This window comes from Phyllostomus hastatus, unplaced genomic scaffold (assembly GCF_019186645.2).
Source record: "Phyllostomus hastatus isolate PE091 unplaced genomic scaffold, TTU_PhHast_1.1 phas_scaffold_129, whole genome shotgun sequence".
Taxonomy (NCBI): Eukaryota; Metazoa; Chordata; class Mammalia; order Chiroptera; family Phyllostomidae; genus Phyllostomus; species Phyllostomus hastatus.
In genome coordinates this window covers 31,491,293-31,517,689 of record NW_025334009.1, presented here as the reverse complement: position 1 = coordinate 31,517,689, position 26,397 = coordinate 31,491,293, and the positions used below count along the sequence as shown (strand labels likewise).

The 26,397-nt window shown below is 47.7% G+C and overlaps 1 protein-coding gene across 1 annotated transcript in view; it reads right to left on the bottom strand.

The window, feature by feature from the left end:
• Window positions 1–26,397, bottom strand: part of EPHB1 (EPH receptor B1) — a 417,172-nt gene that overhangs the window by 263,038 nt on the left and 127,737 nt on the right. The window contains exon 2 of the mRNA XM_045857296.1: window positions 24,023–24,087. Coding sequence (XP_045713252.1) covers window positions 24,023–24,087 — 65 coding nt within the window. The remainder of the gene's footprint in view (window positions 1–24,022; window positions 24,088–26,397) is intronic.

The window sequence follows — 26,397 nt, the reverse complement described above, 5'->3', positions numbered from 1 at the left end:
CAGAAAATAGAGAGTGAGAAGACAAGGAGAGGCAGAGCAGAGGAGAAGCCTGGCACTGGAGGCAGGACTTAGAAGCTCACCAGTCTACCTGTTCGACTAGAGAAATGAACACATCTAATCCTAACCTGCTTTTAAAAATTTCCTATGAGTGGGACTTCAGAATACTTCCCTGCAGCCTGTCCCCAAATATAACAAACTTTCCTCTAGAAAGCCTCTCTTCATCTAACACACAACTCTCATGCTGTGACTGGCTTGTCACACCCATGGGGACAACCTGAAGCTTTAACCTCATGTGAAGTCAAGGACATTCTTCTGAGCCACAGTCTCCACTCTCAGCAGCTACTCTGTGTATTGGGGGTACAACAGCAGGACAGCCCCACTTAGAAAATCCTAATTTCCCAACATAGTTAATTTATTGTGGTGAAGCTCCTTTATTATATCTGAAAGGGATATGAATATAAAGCTTTTCAGAATTTCTCAACGAACTTAGATTCTTATAAACTTTTGTTTTATAACATCAACTCTTTGAAAGAACTAGATAGACTATAAAACTGGTAAGAGGAAGGGCTGCTAAGAGAGATCCTTAATGGAGGAAATTAAGCTTCATTTTGTGCAAATTTCAAGCAAAGATGTGATGGAAAAGAATGTGTTACTTAGGGATTAAGGAAAGCTTCTTTTAAGGGGGGAGATGATCAGGCTTTGTGTTGGAAAAGAGAGCTCTCATTTTTAGCAGCCCAGGAGATTGGAAGAAGAGGAGAAACAATGCATTTGTTAAGTGATACCTCTCAATCTTCCCAATAGTTCTCAATAGAACTAGATACTATTATCCTCAGTTTACAGACAAAAAGACATCATGCAATTCATCCATGGTCTCGTGGCCCTAAGAGGAGATGGGGAAGAGAAGAGATAGAAAGAAATGCTTTGAATGGCCAAAGAAATTCTCCGAAACACTTATTTCAGTAACAGGCAATATGGACAGGGAGGGGTTCAGGAGGGCCTGGCTTCTTTAACTGAGACTCTCTGGGCCAGGGGCCAAAGAAGAGTTGCTGGGTCATTCTTTCTTCCTGTGCAGGGAAAGGAAGCAGCTGGGGGCTCTCAGGACCCTAATCTCAAGAATTGGAGGTATTCCCAGGAAATTTCAATGTGTTTGCTAAACAAGAAAATAAGGGACAGAAGAAACTCAACTTCCTAAAATAAAAAGAGAAAATAGGTTAAGATCCTTGGCTATTCAGCAGTGGTGATAAAAGAAACCAAATAGTACCTATTTCTTTAAATATTGGGCTAATTGCTTATTATATTATTGGAATACAGGATCTGGCAAAAGTAAGGCTTGCTTGAGTGTGGTTGGTAGGGTACATGAATGTCTTGCATGAGATGGACAGCAATTTGAACAACTTCACCCAAAATGTCATATGGTATGCTTGAGTGTGATATTATGTTACAGCATTAAATGCTTATGATTTTGTAATAAAAGATTTTGTAATAAAAAGGGGTTTTACTTGTGCCAGACCCTGTATACAAACTAGTAGTCTTCATTAAAAGAGCTAAAAGCCAATTATGTGTGCATGGGAAATATACTACAGTAGCTTCTTGCACAAAATTAACCCCCTGTAGGATGAAGAAGACAGAGGCAAGGCTGTCTTCAAACATGCACTAGTTATCCTAAGACCAGGCATGGTGCAGAGGCACATGGGGAGCTGGCCCTGAACACCCAGGCCCATAAAGTGTCCTTGCAGCCACTCCTGCCACGGAGGCACCTGAGCTGCACTCTATCCAGGGCTCTTCTTCTCTGGCCCCTCCCCACACTTTCAGGTGGCCAGTTCGCTCCCCAGCCTGGATGGAGTCCTTGGTGAGCTCCATCTGGGATCTTTGCACACTGCCAAACCTCACCTGGTCTTTGCTTAATTTCTCACTGACTCTCTAGATGTCAAGGAACCACTTTTCATTCCTTAAGACTGTGTGTTATGTTCTATTTCAATGTGTTTGCTAAACTTGCATTCTGCTTGCCTGTTTGTTTGTTTGTTTGTTTGTTTGTTGTTGCAACCAGAAAGCAATACATTAAGGAGAAGAAATAGCTACCAGTTGCTTTTTATTTTTTTTTTCAAATTTTTAGACCTCTCTCCCTTTCCATGGCAGCTTTGAAATCATTTTCTCCCAGTTGACCCTGCATGACTTTTGAGGAAAGGACGGGTTTATTTTGCTGTTCTGTAATTGTTAAAACACAGCAGGTCTCATGGACCATATTTCAGTCATGCTATACAAGGTCTCAGCAGGAACGTGGGGATGCACTCTCAATGCACAGATGAAGTCTGTGGCCCCAATTTAGGCTGGGGGCCTAATCCCAGCCAGAGTGCTTGACCCATAGAAGACTAATGCAGTGCTGCTGTGTGGGAGCAAGAACCAGAAGCCCACCTTTTGGAGCTCACCTTGGCACTGAGACGGTCACCACCAGTAGGGCTTTAAACAGACAGAATGAGGATTTATACTCCTGTGGAGCTGGGATATTGAGAACATTTATCTTAGGAAATGACACTGATTGGTATTATAAGACCCAATAGAGGTAATTGTTTCAACCATTAACCTCTCTGGGCCTCAGTTTTCTCATCTGTAAAATGAGGAATCATACTGGGTGACCTCGAGTCATAAAATTCTACTGATCTAATTGATCCATGACAGCTCCTAAGGGAGTGATCAAAGCAAATTAGAGGGAATACTGCTGTATATTCACAGAGAAAGAGCAGAGAGAAATTGAGAGAAAGGAAATAACTCCCTGTTGTTTGGGAAAAGGCCATCACAAAGTCTTATATTCATTTCCTTCCCTATTTCATTCTTCTGCCAGCGGGTGCTAGAAAGGGTTGAAAAGATAAGCAATCAGAGCAGGCTAGAGGCAGTATAAATGCTTTCCAAGCAAGTGGCAATTAGGATGGGGCACACTGAAGAAAAAGTAGATTTGGTAAATCAAGATGAGAGTGGAATGGCACTCCCAGCCGGGAGGGACAAACACTGTTATTTGTTTACAACACTTGGCATCAGTCTCATTGCTTTGTAGTTACACCTTGTTCATTCATCAACAAAAACATATTTACTGAACATCAACTTTATGCCAGGCATTCCATTAGCCACTGGGAACACAACAACATGAAGCTTATAATCTAGTGAGAGAAACAGAAATTAAACAAATGGTTATTAAAATAACTAAATAATTACAATTGTGCTAACTGCTGTGAGTGAAAATTACAGGGTGCCAAGAGAGGAAATGTACCTGATATAGAGAGGAATGTCAGGGAAGACCCTCCAAGCTGAGAGGGAATGGATGGATTAAAGAAGGTAGCCAGAAGTGTGTGTCTGCTGGGCACAGAGAGGGGCAGTGCAGCCAGGCCTGGGAACAGCAAGTGCAAAGCCTCTGTCATGGGGAAAAGTGGCCTGGTGCCAGTGAGTCATGAAGCCTGTGTGACAGAAGAGTCATAAAAAGCTTCAGGTGGCACGAATGAGACTAAGGGGAGGGAAGGTCTGGTGGAGAACTTGGAATTTCATCTCAAGGGTAACTAGAAGTCACAGAGGAAGTCTTTTATTATTATTATTATCATTGATTAATTTAAGAGAGAGAGAGAAACATCCATTTGTTATTCCACTTATTTATGCATTCATCAGTTGATTCTTCTATGTGCCCTGACCAGATATCAAATCTGCAACTTTGGTGTATAGGGACAACGCACCAACCAACTGAGCTACATGGGAGGCTTAAGGTGGAGGGTGAGGAACAGAGCAAGACTGGGGTAACTGAACCCAAGGGGCCACGTGTCCCCTTCACATTCTTTCTTGTATCCTGCTTCCCCCACCAGGCTTTGAGCTATGCTGTGTCCCTAGGCACACCACTTCCAAGATTCTTTTAGAAAGGGAAGTTATAGCATTCTTGGTCTACTACCCCACAGATGCCCAATGTCCTATTCAGGACCCAGTTTCTTTCACATAAGGTCTGTACTAGCTCAGGCCCCTTGGTGTACTCCTGCTCGTCTGAAAGCCAATATCCTACGAGTCTCCATTCATGAGCAGTATCTGCCTCCACTTCTGGGCATTTGACATATTGCCTCCTGTATTCTCTTCAGTAATTATCTTCTCCTATTAAAACGACAACAGAACACCACAGTTTGCTTATCAGATTGGCAAAAACTTAAAAAGATAAAATATCAAGTCCCAATAAGAATGTGGAATGCAAAGTCACTACCCAAAGCCGCTGTCACCTCCAGAACTTTATGCACACCCAGGGCACCTGGAGGCGGCCAGCCTCAGAGGGTCAGGGGCTACGGACAATATAGTAGCTCTGCTCTGAGTGGGACCTCCGGGAGCTTTGCACACTCAGGGTGGAAAGAACTACTCACTGAGAATGAAACCCTCACCTACCAGTGGGGTGGGAAGCTCAGAATCTGAGATAATTTGACTAAAAGAAAATAAAGTTGAAGACATTTCTTGATCATCTGTATTTGTGGAGTAAGATTGATAATGCTGCATGCCAATCTCACTGTAGTCCAAAACTATTGGAGCTTTCAACTGGACTCTGATATGGCACCTAAGGCCCTCTGTTAATGTCCATCATCTACTGAATTTGTGAGCAAAATATAATGTAGCCATACGATTTTATTTCTATTTGGAAATTTAAAAAATAAACTATTGGCATATGTAACAACATGGATAAACCTCTAAAACATGCTAAATGAAAGGATCTAGGCTCAAGAGACCCCGTATTGTATAAGTCCACGCATGTGAAATATACAGAAAAGGCAAATCCATGACTGGAAAGTATGAGTGTTTCCCTAGCGCTGGAGGTGGGACTGGGGAGTGACTGCAATTGGGTATGAAGAATCTTCAGGAGGGGAGTGATAGGATTATGGTAATAATCACACAACTCTGTGAACGTACTGCAAATCATTGACTTGGACACTTAAAATAAGTAAATATTATAGTCTGTAACTATTATCTCAATATATCTGTTATCTGAGTTTCTTCCAGCATATACCTGGATACCCCAAAATGCTGATGTGGCCTCCATCATCCACAGAAAACCTGCCCACAGCAACTTCATGCCCCTGCTCATCCTATCCACTGAGCCAGGGATGCCCTTCTCACCCCTTTTTTCCTGTATCCCAAGTGACAAGTATTGGCTCAGTCAAGTTTGCTTGTGGATGAACAACTGATACCTAAGTTGGGGCAAAGGTGGCCTCTAGAGCAAGCATGGGTAGCCAAGGAAGCATCCCTGTCTCTGATACTGTGGGTCTGGGTAGAATCCAGAGGGCGGTTCAAAAAAAGGATGAGAATCTTGGGCCCAGAACCCAACTTAGTCAAAAACCACTTGATTAAACAACCTGGAGTCAGGCGGATATCAGGCCAAAGATGCCTTCCATATGCAACACAGCCTATTTGTCACCACAATTTGCCATTTCTTCCAGAGCAATATTCCTCCTATCTGGCCTTTCCCTTGCATTTCCACGGCCGTGTGCTGGGGCCTGCATTACTTCCTGCCTGGACTCATGCCCTGGCCCACTGTTTGGCAGGAGATGACAGGGGCTCAAACAGGGGCCCAAACAGGGGCCATATCCTCTTACATCTGGACGCGGTGCCCATTTGTGCTGCTTGATGTTGTCACTGGTGACCTAACTGGCCCTAACACTTTTCTCCTATCCTGCCCTCATTCAAACTCAACTCTTTCAAGACACAGAACCAGAGAATAACAGATCGGCTAGGAGCCACTATAGATCATGTTGACCAGGACCTTCTTTTGGCAAATGGGCACACTGAGGCCCAAAGACATTCAATATCTGGCCTGAAGTCATGCAGCTGATGGGGGCAGAGCCAGGCTTCTCTTCATAGCTTCCTCCTTCAAGGGGGCTCCAGCCTCATTTCCTCCCTGATGCCTTCCCAGCTTATATTCAGCAACCATTTTTTCAAATGCTTAAAGCATGAGTGAACTTATTCCATGCAATTTAGCATTTGATAATAACACTGTTTTGAACTATTTGTTAATTGCTTCATGTGTGTGACTTTGGATTGTGATACCTGGCTGTGAGCTCCTTGAAGACAGGGAATTGTGTTTTGACTAATTTATTCATTTCAACAAGTGAAACAATTCCATGCATTTAGCTTTGCAACACTGATATTACACAATGGCATTTTTACTCGGTAATGTCTGGGACCAGTGCAATTCGAAGGTTTCTCAGGGCACCACCCTCACTCCCTTTTTCTCTCACTTTTTATCCTTTGTGATCTCATCCAAACACAAGGCTACAGCCACCAGGGGTACATCACTGACCTCTCCCCAAAGTCCAGACTTGTTTATCCAGCTGCCTGCTGGACACCTCCTGATGAGGCAGGTTAGTGTGCCAGGACAAATGGAATAGGGAAACTGAGACAGATAGTTAAACTGCCAAGCAGTTTATAGCCACCTAGTACACTGCAAAATCCTGTCTTCTGTAACCTAGGACACTTAGGAGTAAATAATTTGCACTTCTCCTCCCCCACCAGAGGGGGTAAATAGCTTAAATCAACCCACTCAAAGAGATAGCAGAAATCCAATTAATGCCATTTGTCAACCACACCCAAGGACAAATGAAGTTAGGGAAATAAATCTCATTTTTGCGCATCAGCCTAAAACTGATGACTATTTTACTGAGATCTACCCCTAAGACCTCCCCTAAACTCCCAGCCTTTAAAGTCCCTCAAAAACAAAGGTCTCAGCCAGTGCTCTCCCTCCTAGGAGCACACACGCCTGCACCTTTCCCTTCCTTCTCTTCCGGAAGGCTGGCATCTCCTAAACTCTAAGGGGCCCCCACAAGGCTCACAAACAGGGAGCAACGGGCAGCAGCACCTCATCCTGAGCTAGGTGACAGGCTCCCTGAACCTGTTTCCTAGGCTCCCTTTTCTCTGACCTCTTAGTGAGTCAAAGCAGACCATCCTAGGCTCATTTCCCCACTTAGTCCCTCTCCTGTTGCTTCTTCTGTCCTAGGCCCTTCCTTGTTCCACTGTCCCCAGCTTTCATAAATGTCCTCTAAAAATCACCTACACTCAAGTTGTAAAATCTTTCCTGCACGAAGTCAAGAACCCACACACTACTGACCAGCCCTAGGCAGACCTGCTTAGAACCAGGTCCCCTCTCCAGTTGCACTGACAAACACCTGACACTCACCACCTTGCTCTCTGACTACTGCTGCCATCTCACAAATCCATCCCCCAAGTGGACTTGCCCCTGGAAGGCAAAACTGTGTTGGGGACCTCTCCATATCCCCAGCCTTAGCCTTCCATAAATAGTGGCAGATTGAGGGGATGAGCAAGGCCCTGGTCAGTTCCTCAACTTCTCAGCTTCCCCAGCCCCTGGTCCTTTTCTGGGGACTTACTGCCTGTCCTACCAGTTTCCTACTTGTCCCTGAAACAAAGAAAAAGAAACAAAGCAGCCTTGAACAACCAGCAGAATATTAACAGCCTTTGAGAGGGCACTGTTATTGATACAAATGGACCACCTGTCCTTGAGATAAGCATAATAAAGAAAACAATGACACCCATTAGAAAGTACTTGTTCAGGCTTTCAGACCAGGACTTTGATGTATGAGAAAGACACCTCTCTGTTCCTCCAGATCTGGGTTTGTTTGACTTGCTTGTTGGAAGTCAGAGCTTGCAGGGCTGTTGCTCAGGAGTGGCCCAGATTGCCTGCTGACATTTGGACAGTGCTATTGATTATCTGCAGTCTGACTGATTGCGCATGTTTGTGTGTATCTGTGTGTGCATGAATAAAGCATGCAGTTCCCTTCAAAATCACTGCCATAAACTCCATCTACATTGTCTTCTAGAACAACCTTCAGAGACTTCACACTTTCTCTGTCCTCCAAAAGTGGATCTGGATTTTGAAAACAGGTAAAGGTCATTTGGAGCCAAATCCGATGAGTCAGGTGAATAAGCAAGCTCATAAATAATATCTCTTGGTCAAAAATGTAAAGTCACAATAAAATGAAGCTAAGCAAAGTGGGCTGATTTCACTCTATGCCTCTGAAGACAGGGCCAAGCATGGGTTCTGAAAAGATCTGTGATAGTGGGACCCTCCCTGCAGGGCTGCAACCTCTCGGGGGGCCCTGCCTTCCAGAATGCCCAGTGGCTACCATGATGCTGCATCAGAATGACCACCAGAAATAAGCCTTCTCCATAAGGCCTGGCCAAGAAAGGGCTTTTTGGCCTCTATTATCCTAATGACATTACACTATTCTGTTTTATTTCAAACTCAGTTCATTTAATTCAGTTTTAAATCAAGAATTAAGCATTTACTCACATCCCTAAACAGTGTTCTAGGTGTTGGTGATATAGCCATAACTAAAAGACAATGTTCCTGCCCTGCACCCTGAAACCTCCGTAGGTCTTCTATTCTAATCGAGTGAACCAGAGGATGAACACACAAACAGATGAATAATATAGAGTTAGATAGTGTTTAATACTATGAGGAGCAGGTAAGGAGATAGAGTGAGTGACAGCCAGCAGTGGGGTCATAGGGAAGGTCTCTTTTTGAACAGAGATCTGAATGACATGCAGGAGCCACCCAGCTTGGCGAGTACAAGAAGGAAGAACATTCCAGGCTCAGGGAACAAGAAAAACCTGCTCTTGAGCAGGAATATGCCTGACACCTTACCAAGAAAGCCAGGAGGTCAGCACGACTGCCAAATTGCACAGGGCAAGGGAAATATGGAAGAAGATGAGCTAAGAGAGTTGCCTGAGCTGGCGGACTCCTGCCTCTCCCAGTTACAGTTCTGTGACCAGGACAACTCTCTGAGCATCATTTTCCTCAACTGCAAATACTATTTACCTTGCAGGGTGTCAGGAGGACTGATGGATCAAAAAAGGAACTCATGTAGTTCCTGCAGGTAACTACCATTCACTAAGTACCAATTATTACCATTACTATCAGCATCAGCATTGTTATGTTAACCTCAGGATCCACCTCTGGCTGATGCAGCAGGGTGTGGAAATCATCTCCTTTATCTTAGATAAATAATTCCGCCCTACTATCAGCAGAACACCATGAGGAAAGGGCCAGACTCCCTTATGAGTGCAGAGGTGTTACTGTAGGTGTTTAGCTACATATTGAGAAGGGAAGCAGCAGAGACTAGACACTGAGGTTAATAAACTGGAAAGCAAGAGCCTGTTTGCTTCACCAGGAAGCTACAACTTTTCACATCCAGGGAATCACAGCACTGCTCTGTCTAGGGGATTAACACTCCTCCTCCCCTGCCCCCACTCCAGTACTGGGTTGTTTGGGGGGCACAGAGGGAGGTGTTGGACCACAGAGGCCTGTCCATCTAACTGAGGGATGGATCCTATCCAAAGCCTGCAAAAACTTGGGAAATTGCTTGGTCACTTTGAGAAAGCACCTATTCTGTCCCAAACCCAAGCTCCTGGTTATAACCCCAGGGGAACAAAGAAGCTCTCTCTCTCTCTCTTGCTTGTGACCAGTACTTGCATGGTACACTCACCTGTTCTCTCCATGGCCTCCAGGAGGGAGCCTGAATATGAAAGCATGGCAATGGTTTGCATCTGGAAACACGTACTAAGCTAGCCAGATGCTGGACTGGACAGTACTTCAATGTGGAGCATAAACTCTGGGCAGTGGCTTTTACCCTGGCCCTGTTGAAGACAAGGTTGGACTTTTCCCATGGCAAGACAGAGATGGGACACTGGGAAGTCAGGAGGAGAATCCCCTTAATTATACATCATCAATAAACCATACCATAGATCCCTATCCTCCCCTGCGAATCTCAGGAAATTCTTTACCTTGCGATACCACAAGAACCAGCAGGCCCCTCCCAGCCCTTCTTGGAACCCCAGAACTTCCTCTGGGTGGGCTTCAGTATGGACTCTCCTTTCCCAACCAGGCAATCCCCAGGCGACTGTCAGCCGCTAGCTCAGACCACGGGGGACAAAATTGGACAAAGCTCATAGGTTTTGGTCTCCTTAGCAGTCTGTGGGAGGGAACCTGCTATTTTGCAAACAGTCTTTGCCCTGTGGGAGCATAATGGAACTTCCCTGGCATTGCCCAATCAGAGCAAACCCAAAGACCCATGTTCAGCGCCCCCCAGCTAGAGATGGCTACCTCTCTGAACAAGAAGCCCACTGAGGTCCAGCAGCATACAACCTCACAGAGCCTGCAGGAGGCCCAAGAATCTTCAAGTCAGCAGATTGCTCAGGCTGGGCTAATCAGCCTGGCCCCCAAGGATGTGGCTCCTGTGCATTAAATTGACTAAGCCTGAGACAACTCAGATATTTGACAAGCTAGAGGGCGAATTAGTGTGAAATGTGGTCTGTGGGACATAAATCCTACACGTCCACAGGTATCTACCGTTTAGTATACCAACAACCAAGGCAGGATTATTCAATGCCCCCCTGAGAGCTCTGAACACCAGCCCACTACCTAATATGTTTAATTTACCTCCCAGATGTACGGGGCTAGGAGGATATGAACCCCCCCCCACCACCACCACCATTTATTACCACAGTCCCACATAGTGTGCTGGGCAGCTGACTTGGGCCAAGACACTGCTTTTGAAAGCTCAGAGCTTTGAAAGAGCAGCCATACTGCAGAGGCACAAAGCAATGATTTCCTAAGTACTTCCTCACTCACTCACTGGAATGAGGGTGAGGGACACACTAACAATATGACAATAATGAGAATCCAGAAAACAGACGGGGCCCAGCACAAATAACACCCCCTTTTTATCACAAAATCTTTTACTACAGAATCACAAGCATGTAATTCTGTAACATAACAATATCACACTCAAGCACACCATATGATATTTTAGGTGAAATGTTTAAATTAAAACTATAAATTATTACACCCACATTATTACCCTACCAACCACACTGAAGCAGGTATTACTTCTGCCAAACCCTGTATAATCAGTGTTTCCCAGTGCAATCTCCAAGCGTCTCCACAAAACTCTTTTGGAAACTGAGATGGGGAGAGAATGAAAGAAATACCATACTGAGGTAGAAATGGGAAAAATGGCCCCAAGTAGAATATATCTGGACTGCGGGGAAGGAAGCTGTAAAAGAGCTGGGATTAAGAAGCATCGCTGTCACCCTGAATGCTAGAGGTCCTGGTGAACCCCAACTTAGCACAGGAGTGCAGTTCCTAGACTCCGGAGTCAGTCAGACCCAACTCGGTGGCTGTGGGCAAGTTTTAAATCTCTCAGAGCCTTGGTTTCCTCCTCTAACAGTGATGCTAATATTACCCACCTTCCTCGAGAGGTAGTTGTGAGGATTACATGTGATGATACACTTAAATAACTTGAACCTGAGTAAGAGGCCCCTGCGTGCCAGTCGTGGATCTCGGCCCTCCAGTAGCCTCTCTCGGCACAGATCATTTTCCCTTGACTCTCCCTCCACGATGTGGGTGGTCTCTGACTCTGTCCTGTCTGTCTGGTTGTCTGTACCTGTGCATCATTTTCTGTGTGTGCACATGTGCATGTGTGTGTTCATGTGTGCATGCATGTGTGCATGCACATGCATGTGCATATGTGCCTCTGTGTGTCTGTGTGTGTATAGCTGGAAATGCTGGCTGTGGCCAAGGTGGGGCCTGTATGTCCACCTATCAATTGTTGGTCAGCTCTGTCCACTCCCGGCCATGGTGAGCACCCTAACTGCTAGGAGATCCCAGGGCTCTGGGCTGTGGGAGCCACATTAACAGAGGGAGAGGCCAGCCAGGCCTAGAGTCCAGATGGCACACATCTCTTTGCGTCCTGGTACACTTCACACCCAGGTCTCTGCCAGCAGGCCAGGAAAAACACTGCAAACTAGGGCCTCAAGATGGGGCTCCTTGTCCACAGCCCCCAGGGCACTGTAACTTCCACTGGGCAGCAGCATTTCGTACCAGGCCCTGCCTGGAGTGGGGTCTTCAGCCTTTATGACAGCTGCTGCTGCTGTTGACACTGCAACAGTGACAAATTCATCCTTCTGACAAGATCCCTTTAAATAATTCACAGGGAGCTGGGGATTAAGACACTGTTTCTCTCAGTCTCTGTTGAGATTTAAAACACCTCCAGCTGGGGTATTTAAGGAGAATATAATGGGCTACCCACTTTGGGTCTCCCCTCCCCCTTTCCTCCTCTTTCCCATTTCCCAAATTCATCCCCCACCCCACCAGCCAGCCCCATAACAAGGAGGCCCAGAAAATAAGAAAGAAAAAAAGGAGGGAATCATTGCTTGGCTGGTCACTATGGCAACAGCGGCAGGGTATTCAGCTGTCATTATCGCAGTGCCTCACACATGTGATTATCTTAAGCTGTCGATTGAATGTGGTCCTCACTGCTGCCCAACAAGGGCTCGTCATACAAGGCAGGGTGGGGAGCTGCAGGCCCCAGGCCCCAGATGCCTGATACCGTTCTGCCCAGGCCTGGGCTCCAGTGATTAGTAGCAGAGTTTCCTCTGGGAGAGACTGATGACATTCCCCTTCAGTTTGGAGGTGTCTCTGCTCAGACCGCAGAGCGGGAGCTGGCTGAAGCTGGGTCACCCCACTGGATTAGAGGCTGGGAAACAGGCTCCTCATTCCATGAGCACAGAGAGTTTGTTTTGACTGTGCATGGGCCAGGTTGGCAGCGGCCCTCTGGAGAGGTCCTAGAGACAAGAGAGCAGGCCATGGGGGAGAAAGAGGCTGGCTCCTGGATTCATTCCATTCTCAGGGTTGGGGAGAATCCCATTATCAGGGTGCAAAACAGTCAAATCTGGCCTGGGAAGAAGACACACTCCCCTCTATCCTTCCTGCCCCTCCCCCCTCCCAATTTGTGGCAATGTGGCCACTGCATATGACCCAATCAGGGGACTTTTTCCTGGCACTGTGGCTACTGGAACTTGCTTGGTGCTGGGAAGCCTAAGGAGGACTTTGATCTCACTCCTTTGCCTCCTGGACTTTGCTTCAGACTGTCTCTGGGCTAAGGTTCCCAAGTCCATAGTCATTCTTTGAATGACATAATCACTGATCACCCCTCAATAGGCACACTTCAGGTTTCCCAATGTCCCTTTTAAAATTCAGCTCCCAGAATAAGCCGATCATGGCAGGTGTACTTAACCAGCAGAGCACACAATGGGGCCACCGCCACCTGCGACTTGTACTTGGATGGCTCTCCAAATACCACCAGCTCAGTCTGGCCTTTCCTGCACCTGCATCCTCTGGTCAGTCCCCATAGTATGTGGCCAGCCACACAAAAGTCCCCACTACTCAAGGCACTGCTCACCGAGTCCACCCTGGTTTGTTGCTGCACAATGAGCTGTTTGCAGCTGAGTACAAATGCAGGCCCTGACCACCGACTGTGTTAGTCTGAAGGCGGAGTTCCCAATCAGTAAGATATGTTTGAATCTTGACTCCAACACCTTTCATGTCCTTTGTGACATGGCGAGATGTGTTGGGCATGCCTGTCTCTGCCAGAAAGAGAGGTGAATGGGATGGTGCATGTGGAGATGAGGATCCGCCATGACTAAAACCCCCATTTGTATCAGCAGAGGAGCACCTCAAATGGAGGATAGGCTGGCTCATCAGAACTGATGCCAAGACCATTGGATGGGACAAAGCATTTCACTGAGGCCACTTCATGTCTCTCCCTTCCCAGGAGCCTTCACTTCTTAAACATTTGCCAAGGCCTGGGGATGGGAGCCAACCCACAGATTCTTCCATCACTGCCTGGAGCCAGCCACCCCCAGGTACCCTCCGAGTCATTCTCGGGATCCCTGGCCGGGCCTCACCTGCTCTGGGACTGGGGCCTCCCCCTCCAGGTTCCACCTAGGCCTGTTCTTCTATGCCCCCAAACCCCACACATCACAAAGCATCCCCTCCACCTCTCCACATACAGACTTGCTCCAAAAAACAATTCATGAGATGCTTAACACGTGTACTACTCACTGGCACTTGGCTTCAAACCTACCCTTTCCTTTCTAGTAATGCCAACGTGTTTCTCCTTGCCCCTGGTCTCTGGCTTCTGAGCGCTATGTGTGACATGCCTTCCTTACACTTCTCTGGGGCAGAGGTGCAAAGGTGATCTTTATGGTGAGACAGGCCTGGGGTCAGTCTCAGTGAAACCACTGAGCTGTCCCATGATTTTGGGTAATCATCCCAAGTCTCAGTGTCTGTCTGCTCTGCAAACAGGGACAAGTACTGACTGGCTGGCAGGAGCCTGGTGGGAATTCAGGGAGTTAAGGCAAGTAATGTTCAGTGCCTGGTCCACAGCTGGCACTTAATTATTGGTAACTAGTAGTTGCAGTAATTATCACTATTATTAATAACAACACTGTTATTAATCACAGGGTGCACCCTCTGAGGATATTCATGAAAGAGCCGTAACCTAACGGACTCACGGGAATGCGATGTTATTCTCAGGGTCCCCCTCAATCAGTTCTCATCCTCATCCCATGCAAGTCCCTCAAACAAGAGTCACTGGGACCCTAGTGCTAGTCAGGGCAAGCAGTATTGACCAAGCTTTAGAGTTAACAAAGGAGGCAGACACACTTTGATCCTGCCAGCTATTCTAAAAATAAGATCTTACATTACCCTTCTGATAGAGACAGAAAATGGACTCAGAGAAGTTAAAGAACTTAGAAGGAAATGGAAATATGCCCAGGACGTTAGATGCTAAACCCTGGGCTTGCTCCTTTATACTACCAAAGTGCAGTGAGGGTTAGGCCAAATCACTCTCATACCTTGGCTGTAAGTGGAGATAATCATCCAAAGGCATCATCCGAAGGCATCATCCAAAGCCCGGCTCGTCCGTCCAGACCCAGGCTCAGGGTCCCCATACGTCTTTGCCCAGGATGTCTTCTGCCCACCTTGACGCCCCCTTCTTCATCTGTTTTCCCCCTGTCCATCTTCTCTAGGCCTTTTAACTCTGCCTTACCTTCCTTCTAATACATTGTCTTCCCCACTAGTATATTTCTTTCCTTCACCAAAGCAGCCAGTGTGAGGGAGCTATGAGTGCAGGCGTCAGGGCAATGAGCTCCTGCTGACTGACCTGACTGCATCTGGATTCCAACATCAGGAGCCCTGTTTCCTTCCCTGGCCCTGAGAGCCCCTCCCACCTTCAACTTGAGAAGTGCTACCATCAGGCCGTGGGTCCTCAGGTCATGTCCCAGGCGGAGAAACGTTTCCAGGGTTTGCATAAGGGCTGGGGTAGGGAAATTGCCTTCCTGGGGAAAGTTTTGGAGAAGAGGAAAGACATCTCTCTGTCCAGACAAATGAGGGGGGCTGGGTGACCTCTGGGGCTCTCTCCCAGACTCTATGGACACAAACATCTTCTGTTCTGCTGATGTATCAGTCTGTGAGCCATTTCCAAGTGCAAGAAAAATAAATCTACCAGAGAGTAAGATTCTGGTGAACTGCTACAACCCAAAAAATTCTTTAATACAGTAAGCGGGGGAATCACCTCTACCTCCATCAGTCTCTCACCCTTCCACCCATACCACACCCCACCATACACACACACGTGTACAGTCATACCCAACGTGTTTCTGCAACCAATGTAATAATTAACATGCTACCCAATGACACTGGTCATCTGTAACATTCCATTCATCTCTCTATTAAAGGCATACAAATGCCCACAAAAAGATCTCACATAAAAGCCCTTTGAGAGAGCAACCATGAAAAAGGAGGCCAGGCAGAATGGTGCCCTAGTTGCTCACCTGGCCCACCTGTCCACCCCTGGAGATCCACCCAGTGCCAGCCAAGGGACCCCAGGTCATCACAGTCCTCCCAGAGCACTGTGTGAACCTCAGGGACCACCTTCCATCTCCCCGGGGCCCCACCTCCATGGCTCACATCCTGAGCCCCCCACGCCGTTGCCTGTCACGGTCTCTGTCAGGCAGGTGATTTTAAACTTCCATTCCTAAAAGACGAGTATTATATAAAAAATGTTTTAAGTGCCTCAGGGTGTTTTGTTCCTCATTGCTTCATAAAAGTGACATTAATAGCCAGGGAAGAGCACTGCTGAGTGCAATTACAGAGGATGTTTCAGGTATGAAAGCTGTTTTGAGCCTGCTAATGTTTCCTAATTACAGGCCTTTTGGTAGTGAGAGAAAAGATAGAGTGGGTGGGAGGCCCAGGGTGGGGAGCTCTGACTTCTCTCAGTGGTTTACCTGAAGAGGGAAGGGGAGGGAAGGGGAGGAGGCAGAGACAGGGAGGTCAGAGGCCCGCTGGCTGGGAGGCAGGGCCTGTCAGTGGAGACAGCTCAAGGAAAGGATACCCCACTGTCTTGTACTGTGAGAACACAGGTTTCATATCCTGAGCCTGAATTCGAGGAGCCCATAGCAACTCCACCCGGGGGCTCTTCTGGAGCCAGCCTCCAGAGAGACTGCGGTGAGCAGGATTTCATCAGGAAAGATGGTATGGCATGATCGTCAGCAGGAGAGCAGCCTGCAGGGGGCTAAATGTCACCACTGCCACTTTCTAGCCACGTGATTGTGGATAATTTAAGAGCTGCTCTGTGCCTGAGTTTCCTCATCTGTGAAGTAGCACTGTGGTAAGGATTAATGCATGCATGGCGCTTAGGGCCTGAGATGCAGAGTTAGGCTTTCACTTTCCCTACCTACCATCTATTTATCTTTCTGGCACCTTTACCCACAATTCCTTCAGGGAAACTGCTCCTTTCCACTCTTCAATCCCAAGAATTGCAGTGGGCCCCACACAGCAAGGGACCTGGGAGTACCGACCAGCACTTTGTTTTTCCTGGATCAGAGTCGGGATGGGATTCCAGCCCAGTGGGTCGGGTAGGTCCGCTCAGAACTAATTCCAGGGCTTCTTCTGGGGGCACCAGAAGGAGGTGTTTGTTCTTCCCCAAGAATATGGATGAAAGGGATTGTAAGGGGTGGAGCTGGGTGCATTTCTTGTGACGAAGAGGAGGCTCAGCAAGGAGCCACCACCATGGAGTAGGGAGAGGAGAAAGGGGATGGGAAAAGACAGAGAGAAAAAAAGAGTGGGGGTGCAGAGAGGGAGATGGATCCTAAGGATCTAGACCAGCCAACACATGCAGCCCATCAATCAGCCCCTGTACCATTCAGTTACAGAGTCCAGACACCTCCTTGAAGACTGAGTTGTGCTTTCGGTCCCTGGCCACCAGAAAGCCCTGACTGAGATGAAAGTGGAGCTTCCAGCAATCCACGACCTGGATGGACAAAGGCTCCCAAGTCACAGGCCGCAGTACCAGTCTGAGGGAGGATGACCAGCACTGTCTCCTTTTGCCTGCCTGCCCCTGGCGTGGCCTGAAACTCAAATACTGTATGTAAAACTCCATTCACAAAATCATTTTGCCCAGACCTAAATTTCTCTTGGATTTGCCTAATTTAGCTCATGCTTTGCTATCTCAATTAGCATGATTGAGTCATCAAAGAAGGAAAAGAGGAAACCCAGCCCTCCAGAGGGTTAGTACTATGCTAACACTTCCTGAGTGTTTACTGAGGAAAACTTTTTCCCCACATTGTTTCATGTGAAGCAGTGTCCATCCTCACCCCACTGAGCAGACAGGTGAAAGAGTCCAGGTGGCAGCCCACGGTCACACAACCAGGGAGCTGCAGAGTTGGGGTGGACTTGGGTTCATCTGATACAAGGCCCAGAGCCTCCACTGCTCTTCCATGAACTCCTCACCCATCAGACCAGATAGATTCCAATTGAGTTTGCTTGGCCTTGGAGCAAATGGGGTATTATCAGAGTGGATTTCTCCCCTGAACATGCTTTCCTTGTTCCTATGATGTGGGCAGCTGGCGAGGGTGCCTGGAGGACCCGACAGGCAGGGAGAGAAGAGACAGCCAGGGATGACAGCCAAGTGGCCAGGAGGGTCCACACACGGGCAGCAACTGGTGGCTGTACTGTAAGGCCCAGTGTGGCTGCTCTCGTGGGCACGCATGCATCTTGCACTGAACAGTAATTTACCAGACACAGACATTCAAATGGGCTTGTTCCCTTCACAGTGGCCTCCTCTGGAAGCTCTCCACTTAGTCCATTAATCTTCCCATCATTTAAGATATTTCCAGAACTCTTGGAACTGTCTATCTACTGAGGCAGAAGTTGAAATTAGCTCATTTAACATCACATGTGCACACACATATATACACACACACAGATATGCACACACACACATATATACACATATATACAGAAACACACAAAAAGCACAGATACACACACACACAGCTTGCTCATCCTGAAGTATCCTCAGGCTTGGCTCTGGATTCCTTTTCCATTTTTCCTCTCTCAAATCCCACTTCCCATGAGGAAGACTTGCCAGTAGTGAAGTAGTGAACAGACTCTGTCACAGGATGTGACGATGGCTCCAAAGGGCAGCACAGGAGGCACTGGAGTCTGGAAGCCCATGGAGCACTCTCTGAAGATGACTCAGGTAGATGTTTACACTTCAGTCACATGTCCCACAGACACAGAAACCTACACATACCCAGACCATTGGTGGCCCAGGTGGCAAAATCCAGTCAGCCAGTGCAAACCTCTTAGAAAGTAAAAGAACTCTGGGTTTGGATTTCCAATAAGCAAGTTGAAAAAACCTCACTATTGGTGGACCTGGGCTTGCCTTTCTAACCTATCACAGCCAGTGTCAGAAAGTACCTGGGACCCCCTGGTGGATGTCCTGGTCTCTTTTATCATGCTGATCTCCAGCAAGGTGGCTCTATTTACACAATCAAGCTCTTTAAAAAGATATTGATAAGCACTTTGGTGTGGAGAGGTCTACAACAAACATTTTGTTGGGCTACAATAAACCTAAATTGAGCATCTCTTAAATTCAGAACCCTGGGTTGAAAATACAGAGAAGGCTCAAAAATGTTCTGGTCCTTCCTCATTTATTTAGACAACAAACTTTTACTGGAACCTGTCCCCTTCTGGGCCAGTACTGGGCACTGGGACATAGGGATGATGCCACTCCTTTCTCTGGCCAGTGGTGGAGACCATGTGTCAACATGTGAGAGATGAACAGTATGTTAGAAGTGGGCACCAAGCCCTCTGGGCTTTAGGAAGAGGGCACCTACCAGAGCCCTGGTGAGTTGGAGCATCCAGGAGGGCTCCCCGGGAGATGAGAACAGAGCGGACACCTGAGGGACAGAAAGTGATGCAGGGAGGGAGGGTCAGGGAAAAGGGCGAGTTGGAGAAGGCCAGACAGCATCTAGACACTAAGGCCGACTGTTGAGAGGGGACCCTGCAACCCTAAAGACTACAGCTCACAGGGTGCTACCTACACCTGGACCTGGAACCAAGTGTTCACCACAGATCCTCACTAAATCCCCCCACTGCCCAGAACTCCTACAACATGAAGGTCAGGTGACCTTTTACAGCAGGACTGAAAGTGAAAGTTTGAAAGAAGGAACTGAAGCCAGCCCAAGGGAAGAATTGCCAGGAGCACCAGGGACGGTCCCCAGGGTGCCTTTTCATGGGAGCTCAGCCCCTCCCTGGCATTTCCTACATTCTAGATGTGTTTGTGACTTTCTCTCTCTCTGCTCACCACACGGCCTCTGATTCAGATTAAATCAAAAGGCTTTAAATTAAAGTGGCAATTAGATTATAAAGCAGCATTTTGCATTTGAGCATAAATACTTTGTTTTTCACATGCAATGTTGTGATCCACTTCCCAGCAATATAACTGAAAACAGTTTGTGGGCTACATGTGGGTGGGCATCCAACCCCCCTTCTCATACCTGGCAGTTCTCAAGCATAGCACTGGAGACACCCCACCCAATGAGCCACATAAAAGGAAGAGGCCCTGGCCTCTCCCTGGGGGAGCCCACTTTGCAGGCCCCACACTGTGTGTAGGATTCAGCTGGCCCCCTGGTGGAATTAGGGACAAAGCAAGCCCAGTTCTCTGGGAATGCCCAGGCTACCAGAACAATGCATACCCACCCTCTCCATCTTAAGCATGAACACATGGGATCCCAACTGCTGAGGACAGTTTGGAATGGGGAGCCCCATCTCCTCCCACATTGGGTCTCAGGAACATGTGGACCACCCACCTGGCCTCCTGGTGTCTCAAATGCCTGACCCTGACCCCACTTCCCAGACCTCCTCATCACCCAGAAGTACTCTGTGGGTCTTAAATCCAAGCCCTGACTCAAGGCCACAGCCTCTGTCCTCCTCCAGTCTCACCGAGACTCTGTCTGGGCCCTGTCTTTTGTCACAGTGGTCAGTCCCACCCGGCTTCACTCTTCTTGTTGAGTAGATTCCATGATACAAGAGGCCAACCTCCTCTCACCAGCATCCTCAGCCTCTTATCCCTCCAGACCCACCATTCTTGCACAGCCAAGGATGATCCCACTGCCACACATACTCCAGGTACAGGCAGACAGCTAAAGGGAGCCTGCAGCCACAGTGAGGCCCTTCCTCCCAGCCTTATTCCTTCTAACCAGGCCAGCCTCTCTCCACCTCTGCAACAGCAGCTGTTACTACAAACCTTGTTCACCCTCCTAAAACCTGCTCCCCAAGACTCAGTACCCCTCACTCCCTGGACCTCACCTCCAACCTCAGAGAGAAGATAAGAGGTTGAAAGAATTTTCTATTTTATGGCTTGTCAGCACACCTGAGTACTGACATCTCTCTGTAGGCACCTTATCTCTGTCCTGCTATTTCAGCAAGAAAAGAGTCCCTTCTCCAGAAAGCTCCAAAAAGGAGCTTCCACAGCTCCTCCAGGCCCCTCTTTCTCATCTCCCACATGCTGTCCTCCCTCCCTTCACAAACTGTTGCCTCCATCTCCTCACCTCCCCACTGACCTTTCAACTCTCTGCTTTCTGTCCTACTCCTATCCCTTCCAAAACCCTTCGAGTCACCAACAGGGTCCTTGGTAACTAAGCCCAGTGGAGACATTTAATGTCAGCAGCATTTGCCACTTCTGTCCTCTCATCTCCCTTGACACTGTCTTCCCTTGGCTTCTGTGAGAGGCCCACCTCTTGGTTTTCTCCTGCTTCCCAGTTCCCTTACCTTCTCAGTCCCTTTTTCAGGCTCCTCTCTCTGTATGTGACACTTCAATGCAAGTTATCCACCCAAAGCTGTCACCTCTTCTCCCTACAGACACTCTCCTTGGGAGACTGCAGTCACAGGCCCCCTCCCTCTATTGTAGGGCTGCCTTCTCATCCCGCTGCCCACAAGTCAGATGCTGACAGCACCCCTCTCTGCAGGTTTCCCAAAGCCACTTCAGACTCAACAGGTCCAACTGAACTCAGCCTCTTCCCGCCCAAAAGTGTTCCTCCTCCTGGATTCCCCATCTTCAAGAATGGCCCATGTCAGAAACTTTCAACAAATAGACATTATCATGTAGTGAAGTAGGTGCCAGTTTCCAAGGGTGAACAAACAGGCAGAGCCCTAGACACCTTGGAGGTTACAGCACAGTCAAAGAGTGGTGGGGGGAGGGAAAGAAATTAACACACAATATGAACACACAGAGATGTAAGCTTGGAACTGTGACAAGTGTTATGGAGAATAGCTCTCCAGCCTCCAGAGGACCTGTGATTGGAACCCAATGTGGTCAGGGATGGAGCAGAGGCATTCCTGAGGACGGGCCAAATGCGATGAGGCCTGAAGATGATAAAGAAAGAGTCAAGGATAACAATGGTTTCTGGCCTTTACAACGTGTTAAGATAGAGCCCAAGCTGGAGGGAAGGGGGAAGGAGAGGAGGGAGAATTCTGCTTGAACCTTCCTAAGCCATTACTGCATGAAAGTAATATGCATATGAGCATCCACTGAGAGATGTGGCAGCTGGGTATGTGAGCCTTGGCTAGGGACACCAACTTGGGAGCCACTGGTGTGTTCACAGAATCAAAGGCAACTGCCCAGGATGAGAACAGAGGGAGATGGGAGAGGCCTTGGGATGAAAGCAAAATCCTGATCCTTTCTCTCGACCCAGGCTGAAGGCTGGCCTAACCCTCCTGCTCCTCACTACCTGCCAGAAAGGCTCTGAAGCTGCTCAGGATGCCAGGAGCAAAACTGTCTGGCTATGTATCCCAGAGAGGAGAGTGAGAACTAGAATGTCAGGGAAGGGTTGCTGAGCAATGACTGCTAACCAGCAATGGGGGGTGGGGTGGGGGGGGGGAGTGGAGATGGGGCAAGCAGAGAGCAACTCAGCCAGCTGCTGTCTCTAAAGGGTATCACTTGACTTTGGATGTTTTCCTAAAGGATAATCTTCCTTGAGAAAGAAGATCAGAAGTTTAAAGAAGACAAGTGGTGTTTATAAAAATCAAGGGAAAAATTAATAATCATAAATCATGCCAATGCCTGTGAAAACATTCAAGCCTTCAAACAATACATTTGTAAAAGAGTGGCAAGTTCTTAATATCCAGGCAACCTGAGAAGCTGCCAACTCTGACCAGCTCTGCATGAAGTCCCCAGCAGAAGTAGGAAGGGCTCCCTAGCTGCCCCGTGTTCCCAGCAGGGTTTCCTCTGCCCTGCCCCATCCCTTTGGGAAACACCAGCTCATCCTTGTCCCTGCCCTCCCATCCCAAGGCTTGCACCTGGGGCAGCGTGTTTCTGTAAACATTGGGATGAGCTAAAGGCGAGAGCCCAGGAGAGAGTGCACAGGTGAGAGCAGGGCTCCCTTGCGACCTTAATGGCCCAGTTAGAGCTGTCCCTACAGCAGAACTGGACCTGTCAGGATACGATGTATACCACTGAGTGCAGAGCAAACCTTCATCCTGAGCAGAAGTTACCAAAGGCAGGGAAGGAGAGAGGAGGTGTCACACAGATGACAAAGCCTGGGCCACCCTGCCCCAGCCAAGTCACCCGTCCACTGGGATGAAAAGCCCACTCACCCCTCCTGCCCACTCACCCCTCCTGCCCACTCACCCCTCCTGCCCCCTCCCTCTGTGATGAAGCCATGCAGTTAGCCAGTCACCCATGCCAGGCACCTGAACGTCATCTCCACCTCCTCCCTCTCCCCTGACAGTCCATCCATTGCCAAATGCTGCCAATGTTTCCTCCTTAGCTTCACTCAAACTGCCCTCTGAGTAGGCCGTTTTAATTAGGCTCTTCTGACCCACACAAGACAACTGAAAGAGCTTCTTAAATGCTTTTATCTCAACTGTTCTCCACAATCTTATCAGCAAGTGTGACTCTTTTATTCTCCTGCCCAAGACTTCTTCATTACCTTCAGGATAAAATCCAACGGCAGTCACAAGCCTTCTCTCTACATGCCACCTTCCAACCTGCACCCAGCCCACTCAGCACTGTCCACACTCTGCCATGTCCCAGACTCACAAACTCTTCTCTCTTTTGTCTTTTTTGACTCCATCCCTTTAATCAACTATTCCTCCTACTTGGGATATCTTTGCAGACTCCCCATTCACCACCATCAGTCTCATTCTACAAAACCCAGCTTATAAAGGTTCCTTGTCTTCCTCTGAAGTTTCTCACTCCGAGCTCTGTGTCCACACCTGTGCCCACACCTGCCTGTTAATCTCTCCACTGCCACAAAGGAGAGATGTGCTTCAGCTTATTTGTGAACTTGGTGGTCCCCGCAGGAGACCATGAGCTCCTCAAGACTGTTCCATTTTTGTAGCTATAGAGTCTGTCCAGGTGCATGAACATGGAGCAATTGAATCAAGAACATCTTTCTAAGGCAAGCTGTACATGAACAGAACCTCAGCCTTTCTGAACTCCAGCTCCTCCTCATGCCCTTGCCCTTTCGGCAGCCCTGTGGGCATTACAGAGCTTTGATCTGCCCCAGCATCACTGGCCTGAGTGCCCAACTATTGGCAGTCACTGCCCCATTCCCACAATGGCATGACTCCCATCACCTGAGAGCCAGCTCTCTGAAGGACTTTGTCAAGAGATGGTATGCATCACCATATCAGGGAACAGCTCAGGCCTGAGGGCCCTAGTGCTGCCTCTCTGTGGATGGGCAGGGGACCCAGTCATTCACACCTATATTCCACCCCTCAAAGGTGTGGCTTTAGGCCAGAACTGCTCCCACAGCCATCCCACAGGCCCAGGACTACCCAGCAGGATTGAAGGAGGGAGGGTCTGACACTCACCCCTGATGCGGGATTGGCTGTCCAGCCCAGCTCTGCAGTAGCCGTCCTGGTGTCCATTAAAGTTTCTGTGGATCAAACAGAGAAAATCTGGTGAGTCAGAAGGATTGCTGGACAGTGGTCTTTATGTTCATGAAGTTATTACTACCATAAATGTCCGTGCTAGGAGCCTTGGTTCCCTCTGGGAAGCAGAGAAAGTCTGCCCTAATGATGCAGCTCACAGCAGAGCTGAACGCAGACCTCAGGTCTCTCCTGTTACTAAGTCTGCTGCTCCTGCCCCGAACAACCTCTGGCCACCTGTGTGGGATGAAGTCATCTATCCACCCACCTCTATACCCCTAAGACACGATTCTTCCCCAGACAATTCACCTAAAGGCTCTTTCAGGGTCATGTAGATCCAATAGTCAAGTTTCATTCCTTTCTTGGGACTTCATGGGCCACCTCTTTCTTTCCTGTTCCTCCCCACTGGCCACTCCTCAACCTCTCCTGTCAGCCCTGCCCTCCTCTACTGTGCTCCCACTTCAGGCATGCATGTTGATGACACCCTTATCTCAACTGTTCCCTACAAAAACAGTGGATTTCCCTCCTCTGGCTCCAACCACTCTCCCAAGACTGGGCCCTCCTGCAGGTCCCTTTGTCCTCTGGGCCCAGATACAGGCCAACCCCCTTCCCTAGGACTTTACTGGGGGCTCATACAGCTTTGGCAAAGTCCTCACCCAGAACACAAATGCACATGTCAGACCCTAGCAGCCTGCTTCCTGCGTAACGATCCCTCCAGCCACTAAGTGAAAAACAGACACCCTGACTTCTGGGAGCATTGGGGTGGCTACAGTACACACACCAAGATCTCCACACAGTGATCAGAGTCGCTGTTTATTGCACCCATTTTTGGGAGGGTAGCAGTACATGTCCTAGAACAGGGCACTTTTTTCTTTCTTTTCAGCCTATCACTCACCACCCCCTCTCTCAACAGAAACTGCCCCCCAAAGACTGCTCATCAGCTCCTGATCAGCAAACCCACAGCCTCTTTGTTTTTTAACAGCTTTATTAAGGTAGAAATGACATACAGTAAACTGCACATAATTAAGGTGTTCAATTTGATAGTCCAAACATACATTTACTCTCATGAAACCACCACCAAAAGCAAGATGATAAATATACCCATCATTTCCAGAAGTTTCCTTGTCCCTTTGTAATCCCTCCTTCTCTCCTGTCCATGCCTCACCCTCTTGCTGTTCCCCGCAATGACAGATCTGCTTTTTGTCATTATAGATTAATCGACATTTTCTAGAATTTTGTATAAATAGAATCATGTAGTATATACTGAGTTTTTTTCCTGTTTTCTTTCACTCAGCATAATTGTTTTAGATTTATCATGTTCTGTGTATCAACAGTTCATTTGTTTTTACTGCTGAGTAGTATTCCATTGTATAGACATGCTGCAATTTGTCTGCCACAATTTGTCTACCACAAACTGTTGTTTCCAGTTTTTGGCTGATACAGGAGAGTGTGTGAGAGTTCCAGCTGTTCCACATCCTCACCACAGTTGGCACGGTCAGTCATTTTTAATTTTGGCCACTTTAACAAGTGGGTGGTGGTACCTCATTGTGGTTTTAATTTTCACATCCTCAACAATGAGTAATATCAAACATCTTTTCTCTACTTATTTGCCATCTTTATATTTTGGGGGTGAAGTGTCCAGTATTTTTCCATTTTTAAATTGGATGGCTTGTGTTCTTATTGAATTTAGAGAGTTCTTTATGTATTCTGAATACAAGTCCCTGATCAGATATATGCTTTGCGAATATTTTCTCCTACTCTGTGGTTTGACTTTCCATTCTTTTAATCATGTCTTTCAACAAACAGAAGTTTTAAATTTTTAAGAAGTCCAATTTATCCACTTTTCCTTTTATAGTTTGGTATCATATCTGAGAAATCTTTGCATAACCAAAAGTGACAAAGATCTTTCTCTTACCTAACTCTATGATCTATTTTGAGTTAATATTTGGAAAAGGTGAAAGGTATAAATCAAATATAAAATCGTTTTTTTTATGTGCATATCCAGTTGTTCTCAAGGGGCACCTTTTTAAATTCACACAGTGGTGCCGTGTAGGCTGGTGGAGCAATATGAGTGCAGAATGCAGGGTTCTAAAATCTTGGCCCCTTAGGAAGTAGAAGGCCTCCTGGCATAAATCAAAGGTTTGGGAACAGACCCACCTGCTGGGTGGGACCAAGGGAATGAAAGTAGGAGTGATGAATGAGGAGCTGTGTTGAGAAGAAGGATTCCCTTTGCCCTTGTCTCCCAGTGCTCAGTCCCAGAGAAGAAATGGTGGTGGGAATCTATGGAGGTGACAGGGTCTTGGATGTCCAGCATGCCA